This window comes from Papio anubis, chromosome 18 (assembly GCF_008728515.1).
Source record: "Papio anubis isolate 15944 chromosome 18, Panubis1.0, whole genome shotgun sequence".
Lineage (NCBI taxonomy): Eukaryota > Metazoa > Chordata > Mammalia > Primates > Cercopithecidae > Papio > Papio anubis.
The window spans coordinates 56,066,303-56,084,627 of record NC_044993.1 but is presented as its reverse complement, the minus strand read 5'-3'; the positions used below and the strand labels follow the sequence as shown (position 1 = coordinate 56,084,627).

Genomic DNA, 18,325 nt, shown 5'->3' with positions numbered 1-18,325 from the left:
AGTAGAGATGGGGTTTTGGGGTTTCACCATGTTGGCCAGGTTGGTCTCGAACTCCTGACCTCAGCTGATCCAACTGCCTCAACCTCCCAAAATGCTGGGATTACAGGCGTGAGCCACCTTGCCCAGCCTAATTTTTGTATTTTTAGTAGAGATGGGATTTCACCACGTTGGTCAGGCTGGTCTCAAACTTCTGACCTCAGGTGTTCCACCTGCCTTGGCCTCTCAAAGTGCTGTGATTACAAGCGTGAGCCACCTCGCCCGGCCTAATTTTTGTATTTTTAGTAGAGATGGGCTCTCACCACATTGGTCAGGCTGGTCTGAAACTTCCGACCTCAGGTGATCCATCTGCCTCAGCCTCCCATAGTGCTGGGATTACAGGCGTGAGCCACCACACCTGGCTGTACTGTGCATTTTTTAAAAAAAGGATCAGCTGCTTTGTGGACAAGGGGCTGTGGAGCGGACACAATGACAGACCAGATGAGAGGTCATTACAATAGTCCAGTGGTTAGAATCCTCAGCCAGTGGGGTAGGTAATGATGGTATTTGTTTCCAAATATATTAAATGCACATGTGAACCTATTATTTTTTAGGAAAGTCGTGACAAGCGCTACCTAATCCAGAAACTAACAGAAGCCCAAAGGGACACGAGGAACTAACTAGACTGAGCGTGAAGATGGCGCTGCCTGTTGCTTCTAAGCTGACCTAGTGATTCTGCTGAGCCTACAGAGTCTACCTGGGTTTTGAGTGGACATTTAAAAATATATTTTTCTGGAGTTTAGGCTTTTCCATATGTGCAGCTGTGTTTACCTAACCCCCCAGCCCTTAATCAGGGCGTTAGTGACTTAGAAAAGCAGGGGAAACCCAAGCCTTTGCCTGCGGACCGGCCACTCTGTGACGACTCGACCAAAAACCAACAAGCCGTTTGAGCTTTTACAAGAGTGAAAGAGCAGGGACGGTAGTGTAGTATTTGAGCCATGAGTTTATGTGAACAAGTGTTTTGGGATGTGGACTGAAGCTCAGCCTGTCAATCAGACCAGCCCATGAATATATAACAAACAGACTGGAAGCTGGTTTCGTAAACACACATATCCACATTTTTAAGGGTTGTTTGTTTTCCCATGCTTACAATTTTTAATGCACGTGCCTTTATTTCACAAAACATGTGGCTGCGTGCAGTGGCTCACGCCTGTTATCCCAGCACTTTGGGAGGCTGAGGCGGGCAGATCACCTGAGGTGGGGAGTTCAAGACCAGTCTGACCAACATGGAGAAATCCCATCTCCACTAAAATACAAAATTAGCCGGGCATGGTGGCACATGCCTATAATGTCAGCTACTCGGGAGGCTGAGGCAGGAGAATTGCTTGAACCCAGGAGGCAGAGTTTGCAGTGAGCCGAGATCGCACTGTTGCACTCCAGCCTGGGCAACAAGAGCAAAACTCTGTCTAAAAAAAAAAACAAACGTAGAATATCTCTTAAGATTTCCATTATGGCAAAAACCATATGCAATAAATACCTCATTGTAAGCTTACCCAAAATGGATAGGTGTGAACCTTTTAACAGAAAAACAGAAGTTTAAGTTATTGTTTCATGTAATCAGTTTTCATTTTAATATCTTTGAAATATTTTTCAAAGCACTGTAGTTTTGTAATGAACTTTTCAAGCCTTCCTTCCATTGTTTTTCTTCCTTTCACTGGCTCCACACGTTTCCTGGGGAGTAGCCTGGAATTTAAAGTTGGGTGCAGGTTTTAGAAAGCTGTTGCTGTTAACAGTAATTCTCCCCACCATCTCCACTCCACTACTCAAACATGACTGACTCCTTACTCAGAGGAGCAACGATGTCTTCTCGTCCCTTTCCTGCAGCCATTTTCTTGCTTTTCCACAAAGGTATTATTGAAAGTGGGATATTTTTGTAACTGGGAGACCAATGAGCTTTTCTGTCTTTTCCTGACTTGTTAAGGTTTATGGGTTTCTAAATCTAATAACTACGGCCATACCACCCTGAACACACCGGATTTCGTCTAAATCTAATAACTGGTGTCATGGAATTTTGAGTAATCAAAGATTCACTCCAGTCTCACTTAAAAACATAGATTCTGCTGGGCACAGTGACTCATGCCTGTAATCCCAGCACTTTGGGAGGCCAAGGCAGACAGATCACTTGAAGTCAGAAGTTTGAGACCAGCCTGGTCAACGTGGCAAGACCCCATCTCTACTAAAAGTACAAAAATTAGCCAGGCATGGTGGCGTGTGCCTGTAATCCTGGCTACTTGGGAGGCTGAGGCATGAGAATCACTTGAACCTGGGAGGTGGAGGCTGCAGTGAGCGAGATCGTGCCACTGTACTTCAGCCTGGGTGACAGAGGGAGACCCTATCTTAAAAAAAAAAAAAAAAAAAAGATAGGTGAAAAGAAAAAAAACAAATTGTAATTGTAAACATTTCTGCCCAGTGCCTTTATATTAATATATATAACATTTTCACTGTGACCAGGCTTGATGATATTCAAGTTTTCTATTTGTGTGTGTGTGTGTGTGATGAACAAAAATGTACGCCTTTTTTTCCCTATTATAAAAGTGATATTGAAATATGCTAACTGATATAATTTTAGTTAAATGCTGCTAATACGCATACCTCTTACTTGAAGGTTTTTATATGTTTTGATAACTTTAATAACCTCAGGTGATGTCTGTATAATTTTTAAAGTGCAGCTCTCTCTAACAAACGTGCCTTACAACTCCTGATTAAATGGTGTCTTGAAGGTTTTAAAATGTGATCGTGTATACTGGAATTCAAAGAGGCTTCTTGTCAGCAGTCAAGTGATGATGGAAAACTGTAACAGTTTGTAAAGTTGCTCTTTGCCTTTTCCTAAAATGAGAGAGAAGAAAGAAGTGTTGAATGTAGTCCTCAGATGAGTGCTTTTAAAGCTCCTTGGCTCTGTTGAAGCCAAGGAGGGTATATGTGTGTAATTGCCCAACTGGTTCATTTTGCCCGCTGCCTGGATAACAGTCCATTCATCAAGACAGATGAATTGCAACAGAGAAAGAGTTTAATTCATGCAGAACTGGCTAAATAGGAGACCAGAATAGTATTATTACTCAAATCAGTCTCCCTGAAATTTTGGAAACTGGGTTTTGTGTGTCTGTGTGTGTGTGTTTTTTTTTTTTTTGTCGCCCAGGCTGGAGTGCAATGGTGCAATGTCGGCTCACTGCAACCTGCGCCTCCCAGGTTCAAGCAATTCTCCTGCCTCAGGCTCCTGAGTAGCTGGGATTATAGGCATGCACCACTACACCCGGCTAATTTTGTATTTTTAGTAGAGACAGGGTTTCTCCATGTTGGTCAGGCTGGTCTCAAACTCCTGACCTCAGGTGGTCTGCCTACATCGGCCTCCCAAAGTGCTGGGATTACAGGTGTGAGCCACTGTGCCCGGCCATGTGCATGTTTTGTTTTGTTTTGTTTTTGAGATGGAGTCTCACTCTATTGCCCAGGCTGGAGTGCAGTGGTGTGATCTCGGCTCACTGCAACCTGGGTTCAAGTGATTCTCCTGCCTCAGCTTCCCAACTATCTGGGACTACAGGTGTGTGCCACCATGCCCAGCTAATTTTTGTACTTTTAGTAGAGATGGAGTTTTGCCCTGTTGGCTGGGCTGGTCTGGAACGGCTGACCTCAAGTGATCCTTCCACTTCGGCCTCCCAAAGTCTGGGATTACAGGCATGAGCCACCATGCCTGGCGGAAACTGTTTTTTTAAATTTTTAATGGATAATCTGGGGGGTAGGGGGATGGAATTAGGGAATAGTATGCATTTTTGTTTTTTAAATTTTGTTTTGCCATTAGAAAAATACTTGTTTTTTATAGCAAATACAGAGAACATCAAAAGCAACAGAGACAAAAAGTTAAAAAGTACCATTTATGGGCACCCCTGTTAATCTTGGCAAAATTCCTTTTAAGATAGAAAGTACAGAGGGAGGGAAGTAGGATAGAGAAAGAAGGAAAGAACTTTGGTATTCTCATTTCTTTTTCACTTAATATGTGTTTTCTTTTCTCTTTTTCTTTTGAGACGGAGTCTCGCTCTGTGGCCCAGGCTGGAGTGTAGTGGTGCGATCTCGGCTCACTGCAACCTCCACCTCCTGGGTTCACGCCATTCTGCTGCCTCAGCCTCCCGAGAAGCTGGGACTACAGGAACCCACCACTGCGCCCAGCTAATTTTTTGTATTTTTAGTAGAGATGGGGTTTCACCGTGGTCTCGATCTCCTGACCTCGTGATCTGCCCACCTCAGCCTCCCAAAGTGCTGAGATTACAGGCGTGAGCCACCGCACCCGGCCATATGTGTTTTCTTGAAGAATCTAAAGATAGTGTTTTCTCCTGTTATTAAAAGCTTTTACAAACATTTCAATGGACTACATAATATCATACAGTTAGATCTTTTTCTTTTTTTCTTTTTTTTTTTGAGCCAGAGTCTCACTCTATCGCCCAGGCTGGAATGCAGTGGTGTGATCATGGTTCAGTGCAGCCTCAGCCTCCTGGGCTCAAGTGATCCTTTTAGCCTCACAAGTAGGTGGGATCACAGGCACACACCACCATGCCTGACTAATTTTTAAAATTTTCTGTAGAGATGGGATCTCACAATGTTGCCCAGGTTGGTCTTAAACTCCTGGGCTCAAGTGATCCTCTCGCCTCAGTCTCTCAAAGTGTTGGGATTACAGGCGTGAGCCACTGCACTCGGACATAATGTTTTGATATTCAATTGTTGCTTAACATTTTGTTTCCAGATTTTCCCAGTAATAAATAACGGGCACATCTATAAATCTTTGTCAACATTTTTTCTCCTTAGAAACAGACCTAGGCCAGGCGCGGTGGCTCACGCCTATAATCCCAGCACTTTGAGAGGACAAGGTGGGAGGATCATTTGAGGTCAGGAATTTGAGATCAGCCTGGCCAACACAGTGAAACCCAGTCTCAGCTGGGCGTGGTGGTGTGTGTACCTGTAATCCCATCTACTTGGGAGGCTGAGGTAGGAGAATTGCTTGAACCCGGGAGGAAGAGGTTCCAGTGAGCCAAGATCTCCCCATTGCACTCCAGCCTGTGTGACAGAGTGAAACTCTGTCTAAAAACACAAAAACAAAAAATAAAACAAAAAAGGAAACAGAGACCTAGATGAGGGATTACAGCAAAGGTTTTGAACATTTTAAGGCTTTTGAGAGCCAGATTCAGAATCCCAGTAGTTTTACATGAGAGTGCTACAACATCCTCACTAAGTAGTATTTGGGTTAATCATAATTTTAAGTTATTCTGGTGTGTCAACGTGAACACTAGAGTGATATAAAAACAACTTAAAAACTTGAATTCAATAATTTTACAATTGTATTGCATCTTAAAATATTTTATAGTAAACTTGGATAAAATATATAAATAATCCAAGGGTGTAAAGTAGAAAGTGAAAGCCCCCTTCTCCCAGTTCCAGCCCCCTGATGGTGCCAATATTAAACGTTGTATATCCTTGCAGACATACATCTTTGATTTTTGCCCTCATGTACATTACTCATGTAAAAATTATTTCTGTTGAGTAGATTCCTAAGACTGCTGTATTATATGATCTTTTTAAAGTATGTTGCTAAATTTCCCCTCCCTTCCCAAAAAATTCCAATTTGCACAAATATACATGCACACATGCACACAATACAGTAAGGTAGATCCCAGAGATAAAACATGTTCTCTGTAGAAAATCTGAAAACAGAGAAAAGGACTGGGGAGAAGTTTAAAGTTGGCTTTCAGCCCACCAATAGAGACAACATTATATAACACATTAACCATGTGGTGCATGTAATTTACATAATTTATATTATATATATATGTTACATATATATATATTTTTTTGAGACAGGGCCCAGGCTGGAGTGCAGTGGCAGGATCACGGCTGACTGCAGCCTCGAGCTCCCGGGCTCGAGCTATTCCCCCGCCTCAGCCCCGCGAATAGCTGGGACTATAGGTGTGCTCCACCACGCCCAGCTAATTTTTAAAATTATTTGTAGAGGCTGGGTCTCGCTATGTTGCCCAGGCTTACTATTTTAAAGTGGATATAGGATACAAACTAAAAAAAAAAAAAAACCTCCTTCCACGTAGGTAAAGCAGGAAATACCGTGCCTTGTTAATAAGTAATTCCCTCATGATCCTCTTTCCCAGGAACTTGGGTGAGAAATCACTAACCCTATCCTGATCTTTGAAACAGCAATTTAGCATTTTCATCTCCCTGGCAACCCAAGGCGCCTTGGCTTCCTTGGTCTTGCGAGTGATTGATAGTGACCCCATCCAATATAATCTTTTTGTTTGTCGTATCTAACCAATCCAACCCCTAGCGCGGGGCTAGGGGGCGTTCCCACCGGTGCGCGGGCAAGCTGAGCCTGCCTTACGTCTGCTGTGCGTCATCAGTCCGAGCCAAGGGCAGTATTGGCCCGCTCCTTTCAACGAAGTGGTTGCTCTTTTGTGCCGGCAATGAGTTGCGCCGGGGCGGCGGCGGCTCCCTGCCTGTGGCGGCTACGCCCGGGCGCCCGGCGGTCGCTCTCAGGTAAAGGGATGCGCGCAGTCACAGTCCTGCGCTGGGCTAGCAAGCTAGGGAATTTTCGCTTGAGGTTTGGGTCGAAGAGGTCACGGGGGAGACGTTCGTAACGTCACAGGCCTGCGACGGAGCGCGACTGCGTGACTTCAGCTTACGGGGCGCTGGCGGGCGGGGCGGGGCCTGTAGTTCGTGGCGAGAGTGACGGGAGGACGGGGGTGGTTTCGGCAGTGATGCCTGGGGAGTGACGCATGGCACACCTGTGCAGTGATGTCACGGCAGGTGCAGCCAGCTTTCCGAGTCGAGGACAGTTGGCGACACTGAAAATTTAGCGTCTCAGGGAGTCTCTCTTTTTGTGGTCTTTGCCCAGGGCCTTGCCAGGCAAAGTGTAGCCCGGCGACCAGCTGCCTCCGCTACTTCTGGGAGCTCGCTAGAAATACAGATTGTCGGGCCCCACCCTGACCTACTTGGTCGGTATCTGTGGTCTGTGAACAGGCCCTTTAGGTGATTTGCATGCACTGTAAACTTTGAGAGCCATCAGTGTAGTAGAAGGATCATCGAATTTGGAGTAGAGAGACATGGTTTTGGATCGTGGTTCCTGCTTTCCTTGTTTCACCTGTGCTGCCTTAGAAAATTGTCATGAAACCGGGCGCGGTGGCTCCGGCCTGTAGTCTCAGCACTTTAGGAGGCCGAGGCTGGAGGATCACCTGAGGTCAGGAGTTTGAGACCAGCCTGGCTAACACGGTGAAACCCCGCCTCTACTAAAAATAAAAATTTGCCGGGCGTGATGGCAGATGCCTGTAATCCCAGCTACTCAGGAGGCTGAGACAGGAGAATCACTTGAACCCGGGAGGCAGAGGTTGCGTTGAGGCGAGATTGCACCACTGCACTCCAGCCTGGGTGTCAGAGCGAGACTTTGTCTCCCCAACCTCCGCAAAAAAAAAAAAAAAAAAAAAATTTGTCATGAGGTCGTTTTCTCAACGTTAAATTACTGTGTACCACCTTCGGGATTTTTGCCTAATGGCAATACTGCTTGAACGTTTGATTACTAGATGTGTTTTTTTTTTTTTTTTTGTATAGCCCTGTCCCATTTTAAAATTAAATTAATATCCTTGAAACGAAATCCTTCTGGTGAATGGGAAGCCAGTGCCACTTGCCACAAATGGATGAGTAATTATTTAAAAAAAAAAAAAACTGAAAAAGTTACGAAATTGTATTAAATACTGTCTTTCTGTTACAAAGGGGAAATTAGCAAGTGTTGGAAAGGTGTTGAGGATATGCCAGCTGTAAATGGAGATATCTTCCTTAATGAAATAAAAAAGATTGCAAGAGAATTTAAAAGAGTACCCCTTACTACATGGGGTTATTTATTGCATATCCATAAGCCACTTAAAATTTCATAGGTACCACACTGGCGTGTTTCACACGTTGGGAAAATATGGACGTAAAGTGATGCATTTGAGAGCTTCTAGCACCCAGCCTCAATTTTATTTTAAAGTGTGTGGCAATGCAGGCAAAACTCCGAGGGTTGTTGAATGTGAATTTTAATGCTGTTCTGTTCGCCAGGGAGCATAACAGAATAAGAATCATTTCTGTTTATAAAGTTACTTTGCTTCTTATATCTCATTTTATCCTCATAACTCAGTAAGATAATTTTATTATTATGTGTTTTCCCTTAAAAAGGAAAGAGCCTGATTATCACCTTTTTTTTTTTTTAAAGACAGTATCTTGCTCTGTTGCCCAGGCTGGAGTGCAGTGGTGCGATCTCAGCTCACTGCAACCTCCGCCTCCTGGGTTCAAGCGATTCTCCTGCCTCAGACTCCCAAGTAGCTGAGGCTGCAGGCATGCACCACCATGCCTGGCTAATTTTTGAATTTTAGTAGAGATGGAGTTTCGCCATGATGAGCAGGTCTCAAACTCCTGACCTCAAGTGATTCTCCCTCCTTGGCTTATCAAAGTCAGGGATTACAGGTATGAGTCACCAATGATTACTGCCAATTTTATGTGTAAGAAATGTCGATCCTGATTTTCCCAAGGCTAGTGTTGGAGATGGGACACATGTTTTTGGTTTCTTTTTTTCTTTTTTTTTTTGAGACAGAGTCTCACTGTGTCACCCAGGCTGGAGTGTAATGGCACCATCTCAGCTCACTGCAACCTCTGCCTACTGGGTTCAACTGATTGTTCCGCCTCGGCCTCCTGAGTAGCTGGGACTACAGGCACACCACGATGGCTGGCTAATTTTTATATTTTTGGTAGAGATGGGGTTTCACCATGTTGGCCAGGCTGATCTTGAACTCCTGGTCTCAAGCAGTCCACCTGCCTGGGCTTCCCAAAGTGCTGGGATTACAGGCGTGAGCCACCGCACCGGGCCTATCCGTCTTTTGAGTCAGATATGCTCAGTGAGATGAAGGGGATCATGCCGAGGAATGGACCAAAGCTGGGTCATTATGCTTCAGAACTTACGTCCACACTTCTTTATTAAAAGTGTGACATTTACAGCCCCATCTGGTAGAAGATTTCAAGTGCAGAGCCACCCCAAATTTCACCAACCCACCTCATCACCTCGTGTCCAAAACACTCAAGCCTTTGTCATGAAAGAACCACATATGTATCCAAAATGAATTTTTTCCACATATTCGCTGGATGTTGAAGTTAGCCTAAGTGAAAAGACGTATGCATTAAAGACATGGTAGTCACGGCCTAAGAGCGCTAAAACATTACAAAGTGATACCAATGCTGACTGGGGGCGGTGGCTCACGCCTGTAATCGCAGCAGTTTGGGAAGCCGACATGGGAGGATTACTTGAGCTCAGGAGTTCGAGACCAGCCTGGGCAACATAGTGAAACCCTGTCTCTACTAAAATACAAAAAAGTAGCTGGGCATGATGGTGCATGCCCGTAGTCCTAGCTACTTTGGAATCCTAGCTACTCTAGAGGCTGAAACAGGAGAATTGCCTGAGTCCGAAAGGTGGAGTTTGCAGTAAGCCGAGATCGTACCATTGCACTCCAGCCTGGGCAACAGAGCCAGAGTCTGTCTCAAAACAAAAAGTGATACCAGTGCAGATCGAAGCTGCCATTACAAACTAAATGACCCCTAGGTTTCTATTTTCCGTATCTGCAAAATGAGGTGAATACACCGTACACACCTAAGAATGCTGCAAAACTCTTCCTTGCAGGGAAAAAAGCCTCTTGAGTTACTCTAATATAAGGCTCAGAGAATATAATTAAAGTGTTAAGGTTAGGAGATTTATTTTTAAAGATAAAATGTAATCTGTCATGAAGAATTTACATTTTGAAGATAAGAGTTCCTTTGAATTAATTTTGGACCATAATGAGGTGAAATTTAGACTCTAAGGCTAGTCTCAAAATCGAATGCCCAAGGGTGTGGGGTTTTAAAATTTTTTCTCTGTTGTTTTGTTTGTTTGCTTGGTTTTAGACAGTCTCACTCTGTTGCCCAGACTGGAGTGCAGTGGCACGATCTCGGCTCACTGCAATCTCTGCCTCTCTGGTTCAAGCTATTCTCCTGCCTCAGCCTCCCAAGTAGCTGGGATTAAAGGCATGTACCAACACACCCCGCTAATTTTTGTATTTTTGGTAGAGATGGGGTTTCACCATGTTGGCGAGGCTGGTCTCAAACTCCTGACCTCAGGTGATTCATTCTCCTTGGCTTCCCAAAGTGTTGGGATTACAGGCGTGAGCCACTGCGCCCGGACAGGTGTGGGTTTTTTGTTTTTTTTTTGAGACGGAGTCTCGCTCTGTCACCCAGGCTGGAGTGCAGTGGCGCGGTCTCGGCTCACTGCACGCTCCGCTTCCCAGGTTCATGCCATTCTCCTGCCTCAGCCTCCCCAGTAGCTGGGACTACAGGTGCCCGCCACCACGCCCGGCTAATTTTTTGTATTTTTAGTAGAGATGGGGTTTCACCAAGTTAGCCGGGATGGTCTCGATCTCCTGACCTTGTGATCCACCCGCCTCGGCCTCCCAAAGTGCTGGGATTACAGGTGTGAGCCACTGCGCCCGGCAGGTGTGGGTTTTAAGAGAATTTAGTCTGTGGTTCTCAGCCTTGGCTGAAGCAAAGACTTACGCACATAGCTTCTAAAAAATGTCAATTCAGAGATCCTCCTCCCAGAGATGGATTGGGGAAGAGCACCGTGTTTTTGAAAGCTCTCTATGGGCCTCTCCTGTACAGCATGTGCTGGGGGAAATGTGCCAGAGGGCCGGTGAACTGGAGAACCATGCCCATCTAGAAGCGGCTGCCATGTTAACTGCCTGGTAAGAAGATAGGCTCAGCATTTCCAGATCTTCATACACTTAAAGTGAAGCCAGAAATCCAGATCTTTAGGTAGAATCCTCTTTTTTAACACTGTAGGTTAAACAGAGTACATTTATGGGCATGCCTGGCCCACGGGGAGCTTGTTTGTGACCTCCATCCCAAAGTGCCCTTTCTTCTGTCTGTAAAAGGAACATTTGGATTTTACCTGAACATAATGAAGAATAAACTTGCATTTCAGCTTATGGAAGAAGGATCATTGTCAGATTTCGCAGTTCAGGAATGACCTTAGACAATATCAATCGGGCAGTTGTGGATCGAATAATCCGGGTGGATCATGCGGGCGAATATGGAGCAAACCGCATCTATGCCGGGCAGATGGCCGTCCTGGGTCGGACAAGCGTCGGGCCAGTCATTCAGGTGGGTGCTTCTTCATCTCCCTCACCCTGGTCTACCGAATGGGCAGATCCAAAGGCCTTCAAGTAATGAATCACGGGAGGTCAGGCGTTCCCCAGGGAGATGCCATTGTCTCCAGGAGAGCGAAAGTTGGTTCTTGGAGATGGAGAGCAAAAAGCATATTGTTCTTTTTATGGCTAAAGCACAGAGACATAGAGTACATAGACAGGTATGCAGTCATAGTGTGTCCTTTACAGGGATTGTGTGGATTGAATGAATTGCTTGCATAAAGCTCTTTGACAGCTCCTGGCACTTAGGAAGTGCCATCTAAGTGTTAGCCGTAGCTAGCATTCTCCCTTCTTCCTCTGATGTAAATAATATTTGGGGCCGGGTGTTGTGGCTCCTGCCTATAATCCCAGCACTTTGGAAGCCGAGGCCGATGGACTGCTTGAGCCCAGGAGTTTGAGACCAGCCTGGGCAACATGACGAGACCCCGTCTCTACAAAAAATACAAAAATTAGCTGAGTGCAGTGGCTCACAGCTGTAATCCCAGCACTTTGGGAAGCTGTGGCGGGTGGATCACCTGAGGTCAGGAGTTTGAGATCAGCGTGGCCAACAAGGCAAAACCTTGTCTCTACTAAAAATACAAAACAAATTAGCCAGGCATGGTGGTGCACGCCTGTAGTCCCAGTGCTCGGGAGGCTGAGGCAGGAGAATTGCTTGAACCTGGGAGGCAGAGGTTGCAGTGAGCTGAGATTGCACCAATGCGCTCCAGCCTGGGCAACAGAGTGAGACTCCGTCTCAAAAAAAAAAAAAGAAAAAAAAAAAAAAAGCAGCAAATCTCCCACCCCCAACACACACACAGAACAAAATTAGCCAGCTAATTTGAGAGACCGAGGTTGGAGGATCCCAGCTAATTTGAGAGGCTGAGGTTGGAGGATCACTTGAGCCTGGAGGTTGAGGCTGCAGTGAGCCATGAGCTTGCTACCGCACTACAGTCTTGGTGAGAGAGTGAGACCCTGTCTCAAAACAAGCAAACCACAACAACAACAAGATGATACTATTCTAGTAGTCTGGAAGGAAATTACACAACAGCTAATGTTCTGCCTTCCTGATTTTGAAATGGGTTAAACATGTCTTTTCTTATGCGTGTGGACCCTTGTTATTTACTAGGCACATTGTGGGCCTGAGAGACTTCCGCTGGAACTGTAGCTCATGGCAGTCTTACCTGGAATTGAGATAATAGATTGTTTTGTATTCTCGGCGCTATCTTCTCTTTGTCAAAGATTCCTTTACTCTGATGTCTTACTTTTTCCATTGACGTTTTGAGGGGAATGGCAGAGACAGCAGTTCCCATCATTTTCTCCGTTTCTATTTTGCTTCCTGTATGCTGCTTGGATGAGTGGGAGGCCTCTGTGGAATTCTTGCATGTCTTTATTTTTATGTTTCTTACAGAAAATGTGGGATCAAGAAAAGGACCATTTGAAAAAGTTCAGTGAGTTGATGGTTACGTTCAGGGTCCGGCCGACAGTTCTGATGCCCTTTTGGAACGTGCTGGGGTTTGCACTGGGTACGTGTCTCTCTAGAAGAGCTTATGCAAGCTTGGGGATCTAGAATGATTACATCCTTCAGGTATCATGTTCACAATTCTTGCTATGTCCTCTTACGACCTCATTCTGTTTACTTCGTATTTTTCCAGAGTTAAATTGACTACCTTTTTTGGTGTGTGGCTTAAATTTATTTAAGATAGAATCTTAATGTCAGTACTTAAAAAGAAAAAAGGTCGGGCGTGGTGGCGTGTACCCGTAATCCCAGCACTTTGGGAGCCCGAGGCGGGCAGATCATGAGGTCAGGAGTTCGAGACCAGCCTGACCAACCTGTGAAATCCCCATCTCTATTAAAAATACAAAAAATTAGGTGGGTGTGGTGGTGCAGGCCTGTAATCCCAGCCACTTGGGAGGCTGAGGTGGGAGAACTGCTTGAACCTCGGAGGTGGAGGTTGCAGTGAGCCGAGATCGGCCTACTGCACTCCAGTCTTAGTGACAGAGCGACAGAGCGAGACTCTGTCTCAAAAAAAAACAAAAAACAAAACAACACAAAAAATAGAGCCAGGGTCTCATTCTGTTGCCCAGGCTGGAGAGCAGTGGTATAGTTGTAGCTCACTGAAACCTCTTGGGTTCAAGTGATCCTCCCACCTCAGCCTCTGAGCCTCTGAGCCTCTGAGCCTGAGTAGCCTGAATAGCTTGGACTACTGGCACATGCCACCACGCACAGGTCTATTTTTTTGTAGAGATAGGGTCTCATTATGTTACCTAGGCTGGTCTCAAACTGCTGGCCTCAAGCCGTCCTCCCTCTGTGGCCTCCCCAAAGTGCTAGGATTACAGGTGTGAGGCACCACACCTGGCCTAATGTCAGTATTATAAATGGAAAATACGATAAAAATAAACAACAGAAAAAAAAAAGCTAGTATAATTCAATTGCAGCCAAATACTGTTCCCTGACAAAGATTCTCAACCTGAGGTTTGTTCACTCTTTTAAAAAAGGGAGAAGAATAAATGATATAAAAGATCAAAGGTATATTCACCCCACATGCTGACTTTCTCTTGGCCACGGTCAGGATAAAACAGCATTGAAAAGAGAATGGCTTTTCTTACTATGTAATTCCAGGTTTAACACTGGGATCCAGTCTCTCCTAAAACAGTGGTTCTCCCTCAGGGTGAGTTTGCCCCCCTGATGAGGACATGTGGCAATATCTAGGGACTTTTTTTTTTTTGAAATGGAATCTCGCCCTGTCACCCAGGCTGGATGCAGTGGCACGATCTTGGCTCACTGCAACCTTCACCTCCCAGCTTCAAGCGATTTTCCTGCCTTAGCCTCCCAAGTAGCTGGGATTATAGGTGCCCACCACCACACCGACTAATTTTTGTATTTTTAGGAGAGACAGGGTTTCACCATGTTAGCCAGATTGATCTCGAACTCTTGATCTCAGGTCATCCGCCCACCTCGGCCTCCCAAATGGCTGGGATTGCAGGTGTGATCCACCGCGCCCAGCCCTCGGGACAGTTTTGGTTGTCAAAACTTAGTTGACGCTGCTGGCATCTAGTTGGTAGAGGTCAGGGATGCAGTTAAATATCCTACCATGCATGGGGCACACAAGGAATGACCCAGCCCAGTGTCTGGTGCAGAGGTTGAGAAGCCCTGGCCACAGATGATCTCCTTTACCAGTCATATCTGCTTCTTTCTTTTCTGGTCTGGGTTTAACAATCCCAGGGGCAGGGACCGCCTTGCTCGGGAAGGAAGGTGCAATGGCCTGCACCGTGGCGGTGGAAGAGAGCATAGCACATCACTACAACAACCAGATCAGGAAGCTGATGGAGGAGGACCCTGAAAAATACGAGGAACTTCTTCAGGTATTTGTCCATGCTCTAAAACAGGGCTGCTCAAGGAGAAAAGGGCAGATAGCAATTGGGTAAGAGGAAAACGTACTAGAGATTGTTAGGGGATGATGGGGGTTTAGAGCCTCAGTTTAAAGGTGAACAAACTGAGGAACAGAGAGGTGAACCCATCTGCCCTGGCCATATAGCACAGACAGAGCTGGGACTAGAACCCTTGTCTGCTTAGTCTTTTTAAATTTTTATTTAGAGATGGGATTTTGCTCTGTTGCCCTGGCTGGAGTACAGTGGCACAGTCATAGCTCACTGCATCTTCAAACTCTTGGGTTCAAGTGATCCTCCCGCCTCAGCCTCCCAAGTAGCTATGGGACTACGGGTACATGCCACCACACCCAGCTAATTTTTTTTTCTTTTCTTTTGCGACGGAGTTTTGCTCTTATTGCCAAGGCTGGAGTGCAGTGGCGTGATCTGGCTCACAGCAACCTCCGCCTCCTGGGTTCAAACCATTCTCCTGCCTCAGCCTCTGGAGTAGATGGGATTACAGGCATACGCCACCACACCCAGCTAATTTTGTATTTTTAGTAGAAATGGGGTTTCTCCATGTTGGTCAGGCTGGTCTCGAACTCCGGACCTCAGGTGATCCGCCCGCCTTGGCCTCCCAAAGTGCTGGGATTACAGGCGTGAGCCACCGCTCCTGGCCTTTTTTTTTTTTTAAGAGATGGGGTCTCACCATGTTTTCCAGGCTGGTCTTGAACTCTTGGGCTCCAGTGATCCTCTCTCCTCGGCCTCCCAAAGTGCTGGAATTATAGGCATGAGCCACCACATCGGGCCAGAACCCTTGTCTCTTGAGCCCTGTCCTGTTCACTTCTTTTATTTTTAATTTTTTGAATTTTTTGTAGAGACAGTGTCTCTCTCTGTTGCCCAGATTGGTTTTGAACTTCTGGGCTCAAGTGATCCTCCTGCCTTGGCCTCCCAAAGTGCTGAGATTACAGGTGTGAGCCATACCACCTGGTGCTGTTCATTTTTTTTTTTTTTTGAGATGGAGTCTCGTTCTGTCAGTGCAGTGGTCTCCACCTGCACTGCAGCCTCCGCCTCCTGGGTTCCAGCAATTCTCCTGCCTCGGCGTCCCAGGTAGCTGGGATTACAGGAACATACCACCATGCCCAGCTAATTTTTGTATTTTTAGTAGAGATGGGGGTTCACCATGTTGACCAGCTGGTCTCGAACTCCTGACCTCAGGTGATCCTCCTGCCTTGGCCTCCCAAAGTGCTGGGATTACAGGCGTGAACCACCGCACCCTGCCCACTTCTTTATCATTGGTAGATTCAGAGCAGATGCTGTGAGCAGGAACCCTTTAGATTAAATAAATGAATAGATATCCTGAGATAATTTTCCACAAAAAAAGAGGCCTTTTTGGTGTTTTTTTTGCTTTTGTTTTTTTTTTTGAGACGGAGTCTCGCTCTGTCGCCCAGGCTGGAGTGCAGTGGCCAGATCTCAGCTCACTGCAAGCTCCGCCTCCCGGGTTCCCGCCATTCTCCTGCCTCAGCCTCCCGAGTAGCTGGGACCACAGGCGCCGCCACCTCGCCCGGCTAATTTTTTGTGTTTTTAGTAGAGACGGGGTTTCGCCGTGTTAGCCAGGATGGTCTCGATCTCCTGACCTTGTGATCCGCCCGTCTCGGCCTCCCAAAGTGCTGGGATTACAGGCTTGAGCCACCGCGCCCGGCCGGGAACTGTTTAGTTTTTTAGAGTCTAAATCTGAGGTTGGCAAACTATGGCCTGTGGCCAGCCACCTATTTCTTTAAATAAACTTCTGTTGGAACACAAGCATGTCCATTTGCTTGTCTCCCGCTGCTTTTCTGGTTACAGTGGCAGAGTTGGGTAGTTGGGACAAAGTATTTACTCCCTGGCCCTTTAGAGGAAAAGCTGGCCTCCCTGTCTTAGGCCATAATAAGAGGCTTTAGCCTCCAAAATGAAATGGAACAGTAGGAGAGTTGGAAGGCTAACTTGCTTTGGTGTCTTTTTATTTAACCAGGTGATAAAGAAATTTCGGGATGAAGAGCTTGAGCACCATGACACAGGCCTTGAACATGATGCCGAATTGGTAGGGCCCTACTGTTACCTGTTCTGCTTTGGGACTCCTTATTTGGGAGGTTGAGGTTTCTGTTCCCAGAAGAATAAATTTTAAAGCGACAGCCAAAAGGAGAGAAAACCAATGATGTTGCTTTGACAAAAAGCAAGGAAATGCGTTATTGCTCCAGATTGGGAATCTCCTTTCATGCATTATCCCTTCTCGTTTTCCCCAGGAATGTTTTTTTTTTTTGAGACAGTCTCACTCTGTCGCCCATGTTGGAGTGCAGTGGTGCAGTCTTGGCTCACTGCAGCCTCTGCCTTCTGGGTTCAAGCAATTCTCCTGCCTCAGCCTCCCGAGTAGCTGGGATTATAGGTGCACACTGCCATGCCTGGCTAATTTTTGTATTTTTTGTTTTTAGTAGAGACCGAGTTTTCGCTTTTTTGGCCAGGGTGGTCTCAAACTCCTGATCTCAGATGATTTGCCTGCCTTGGCCTCCCAGGAGCTTCATTTCCTTTTCTGTGAGAATCTGGATGACTCCAATGCTTTGGCAGTAGCAGAGGCATTCCAACATTTTGAATAGCTTTCTTCGAAACTAAAATAAATTGTTCCTTAGATCTATTTCTTATCCCGAGAAATCCAAAGCCTGCCCTGCCAGCCCTGAATCTTACAACCAAAAATGAGCACAAAACATGTTTCTTTGTTTGCTTATTGTTTTTAACAGGCTCCAGCCTATGCCGTCCTGAAGAGCGTTATCCAAGCTGGATGCAAAGTGGCGATATATTTATCAGAAAGATTGTAAAGTGTGTCCAGTTATGCCTGCCTATAAAAGATGACAGTAATTTACCAAGTGACATTTGCAGAGAAACAAGTGTACAGTTATCATTGTACTTTTGTGCAATGTGAATTTTGTTAATTAAATTATAAGGTTTCTTTTTTAAAAAAAAACAACAAAACTGCAGTGTTGATTTTTCTCTGGGTTGTGTTTTCTGCTATGAGACCGACAGGTCACCAGCCTCGTTCAAGTCACAGCAAACGAAGCTGAACCTTGTTTGGTCTCATACTTAATTTTCTTTTATATACATGTTTTTCTTTTACATATGTGTGTGTGTGTATATATATATATATTTTTTTTTTTTGGAGACAGGGTCTCACTCTTTTGCCCAGGCTGGGTCACAGCTCACTGCAGCCTCGACCTCCCAGCCTCAAGCAATCCACCCACCTCAGCCTTCCAAGTAGCTGGGACTACAGGTGTGCACCACCACACCTGGCTAATTCTTTCTATTTTTTTGTAGAGGCGAAGTCTCACTATGTTGTCAGGCTGGTCTCTAACTCCTGGACTCAGTGATCCTCCCATTTCTACCTCCCAAAGTGCTGGGATTACAGGTGTGAGCCACTTCACCAGGCTCATTTTCTCCTAAAACATCAAGGAGAAATCATTAATAATGTAACGGGAATCTTTAGGAGAAAAAACAATTTGGTTTACTGATAACAAAAGATAATTGGAAACATGAGAGTATTTGAGATTGGCCAAGCAGAACTATGAAGTCCATCAAGTAAGTCAAAGACCATCGTTTCCGTTCTGAATTGTGGGTGATAAGGGGTGGGAGAGTGCTACAGTCTGGATGTCTATGTCTCCCCAGAATTCATATGATGA

At 45.6% G+C, this 18,325-nt stretch overlaps 2 protein-coding genes and 1 long non-coding RNA gene across 7 annotated transcripts in view; 2 read left to right on the top strand and 1 right to left on the bottom strand.

Moving 5' to 3' along the window:
* The window catches only part of TMC7 (transmembrane channel like 7), a 69,413-nt gene extending 67,414 nt beyond the window's left edge, over positions 1-1,999 (top strand). For 2 of the 3 annotated variants that reach the window (XM_031658418.1, XM_031658419.1), the window contains exon 15: positions 591-786. In XM_031658418.1, coding sequence (XP_031514278.1) covers positions 591-615 — 25 coding nt within the window. In that variant the 3' untranslated portion in view covers positions 616-786. Of the gene's footprint in view, positions 1-590 lie in introns of all 3 variants that reach the window. The other variant, XM_031658417.1, reaches the window with a different exon arrangement.
* LOC116271309 lies at positions 1,578-6,494 on the bottom strand. Of its 2 annotated transcripts, none has more exons than XR_004179827.1 (2): positions 6,404-6,494; positions 1,578-1,719 (listed from the first exon to the last, which is right to left on the bottom strand). It is a non-coding gene; the product is annotated as an uncharacterized LOC116271309 (long non-coding RNA). The 2 variants fall into 2 exon arrangements; XR_004179826.1 differs by lacking the exon at positions 6,404-6,494 and adding an exon at positions 6,201-6,363.
* On the top strand, positions 6,400-17,629 carry COQ7 (coenzyme Q7, hydroxylase). 2 transcript variants are annotated; one of them, XM_003916604.4, is made up of 6 exons: positions 6,400-6,558; positions 11,054-11,232; positions 12,664-12,778; positions 14,479-14,618; positions 16,633-16,701; positions 17,393-17,629. In XM_003916604.4, exons 1-6 carry the CDS (start codon positions 6,486-6,488, stop codon positions 17,468-17,470), a joined length of 654 nt encoding a protein of 217 aa, XP_003916653.1. In that variant the 5' UTR covers positions 6,400-6,485; the 3' UTR covers positions 17,471-17,629. The 2 variants fall into 2 exon arrangements, with proteins under 2 accessions (XP_003916653.1, XP_009194347.1); XM_009196083.4 differs by lacking the exon at positions 6,400-6,558 and adding an exon at positions 10,546-10,814.
* The last annotated feature ends 696 nt before the right edge of the window (positions 17,630-18,325 follow it).

What these genes read in the sequence shown, in the direction of transcription:
- COQ7 (XM_003916604.4), top strand. Translation starts at nt 6,486, where the DNA reads ATGAGTTGCGCCGGGGCGGCGGCGGCTCCCTGCCTGTGGCGGCTACGC. An exon ending in CGCCCGGCGGTCGCTCTCAG is followed by an intron (nt 6,559 to 11,053) that starts GTAAAGGGATGC and finishes CTTGCATTTCAG; the next exon opens with CTTATGGAAGAAGGATCATT. An exon ending in CGTGCTGGGGTTTGCACTGG is followed by an intron (nt 12,779 to 14,478) that starts GTACGTGTCTCT and finishes TAACAATCCCAG; the next exon opens with GGGCAGGGACCGCCTTGCTC.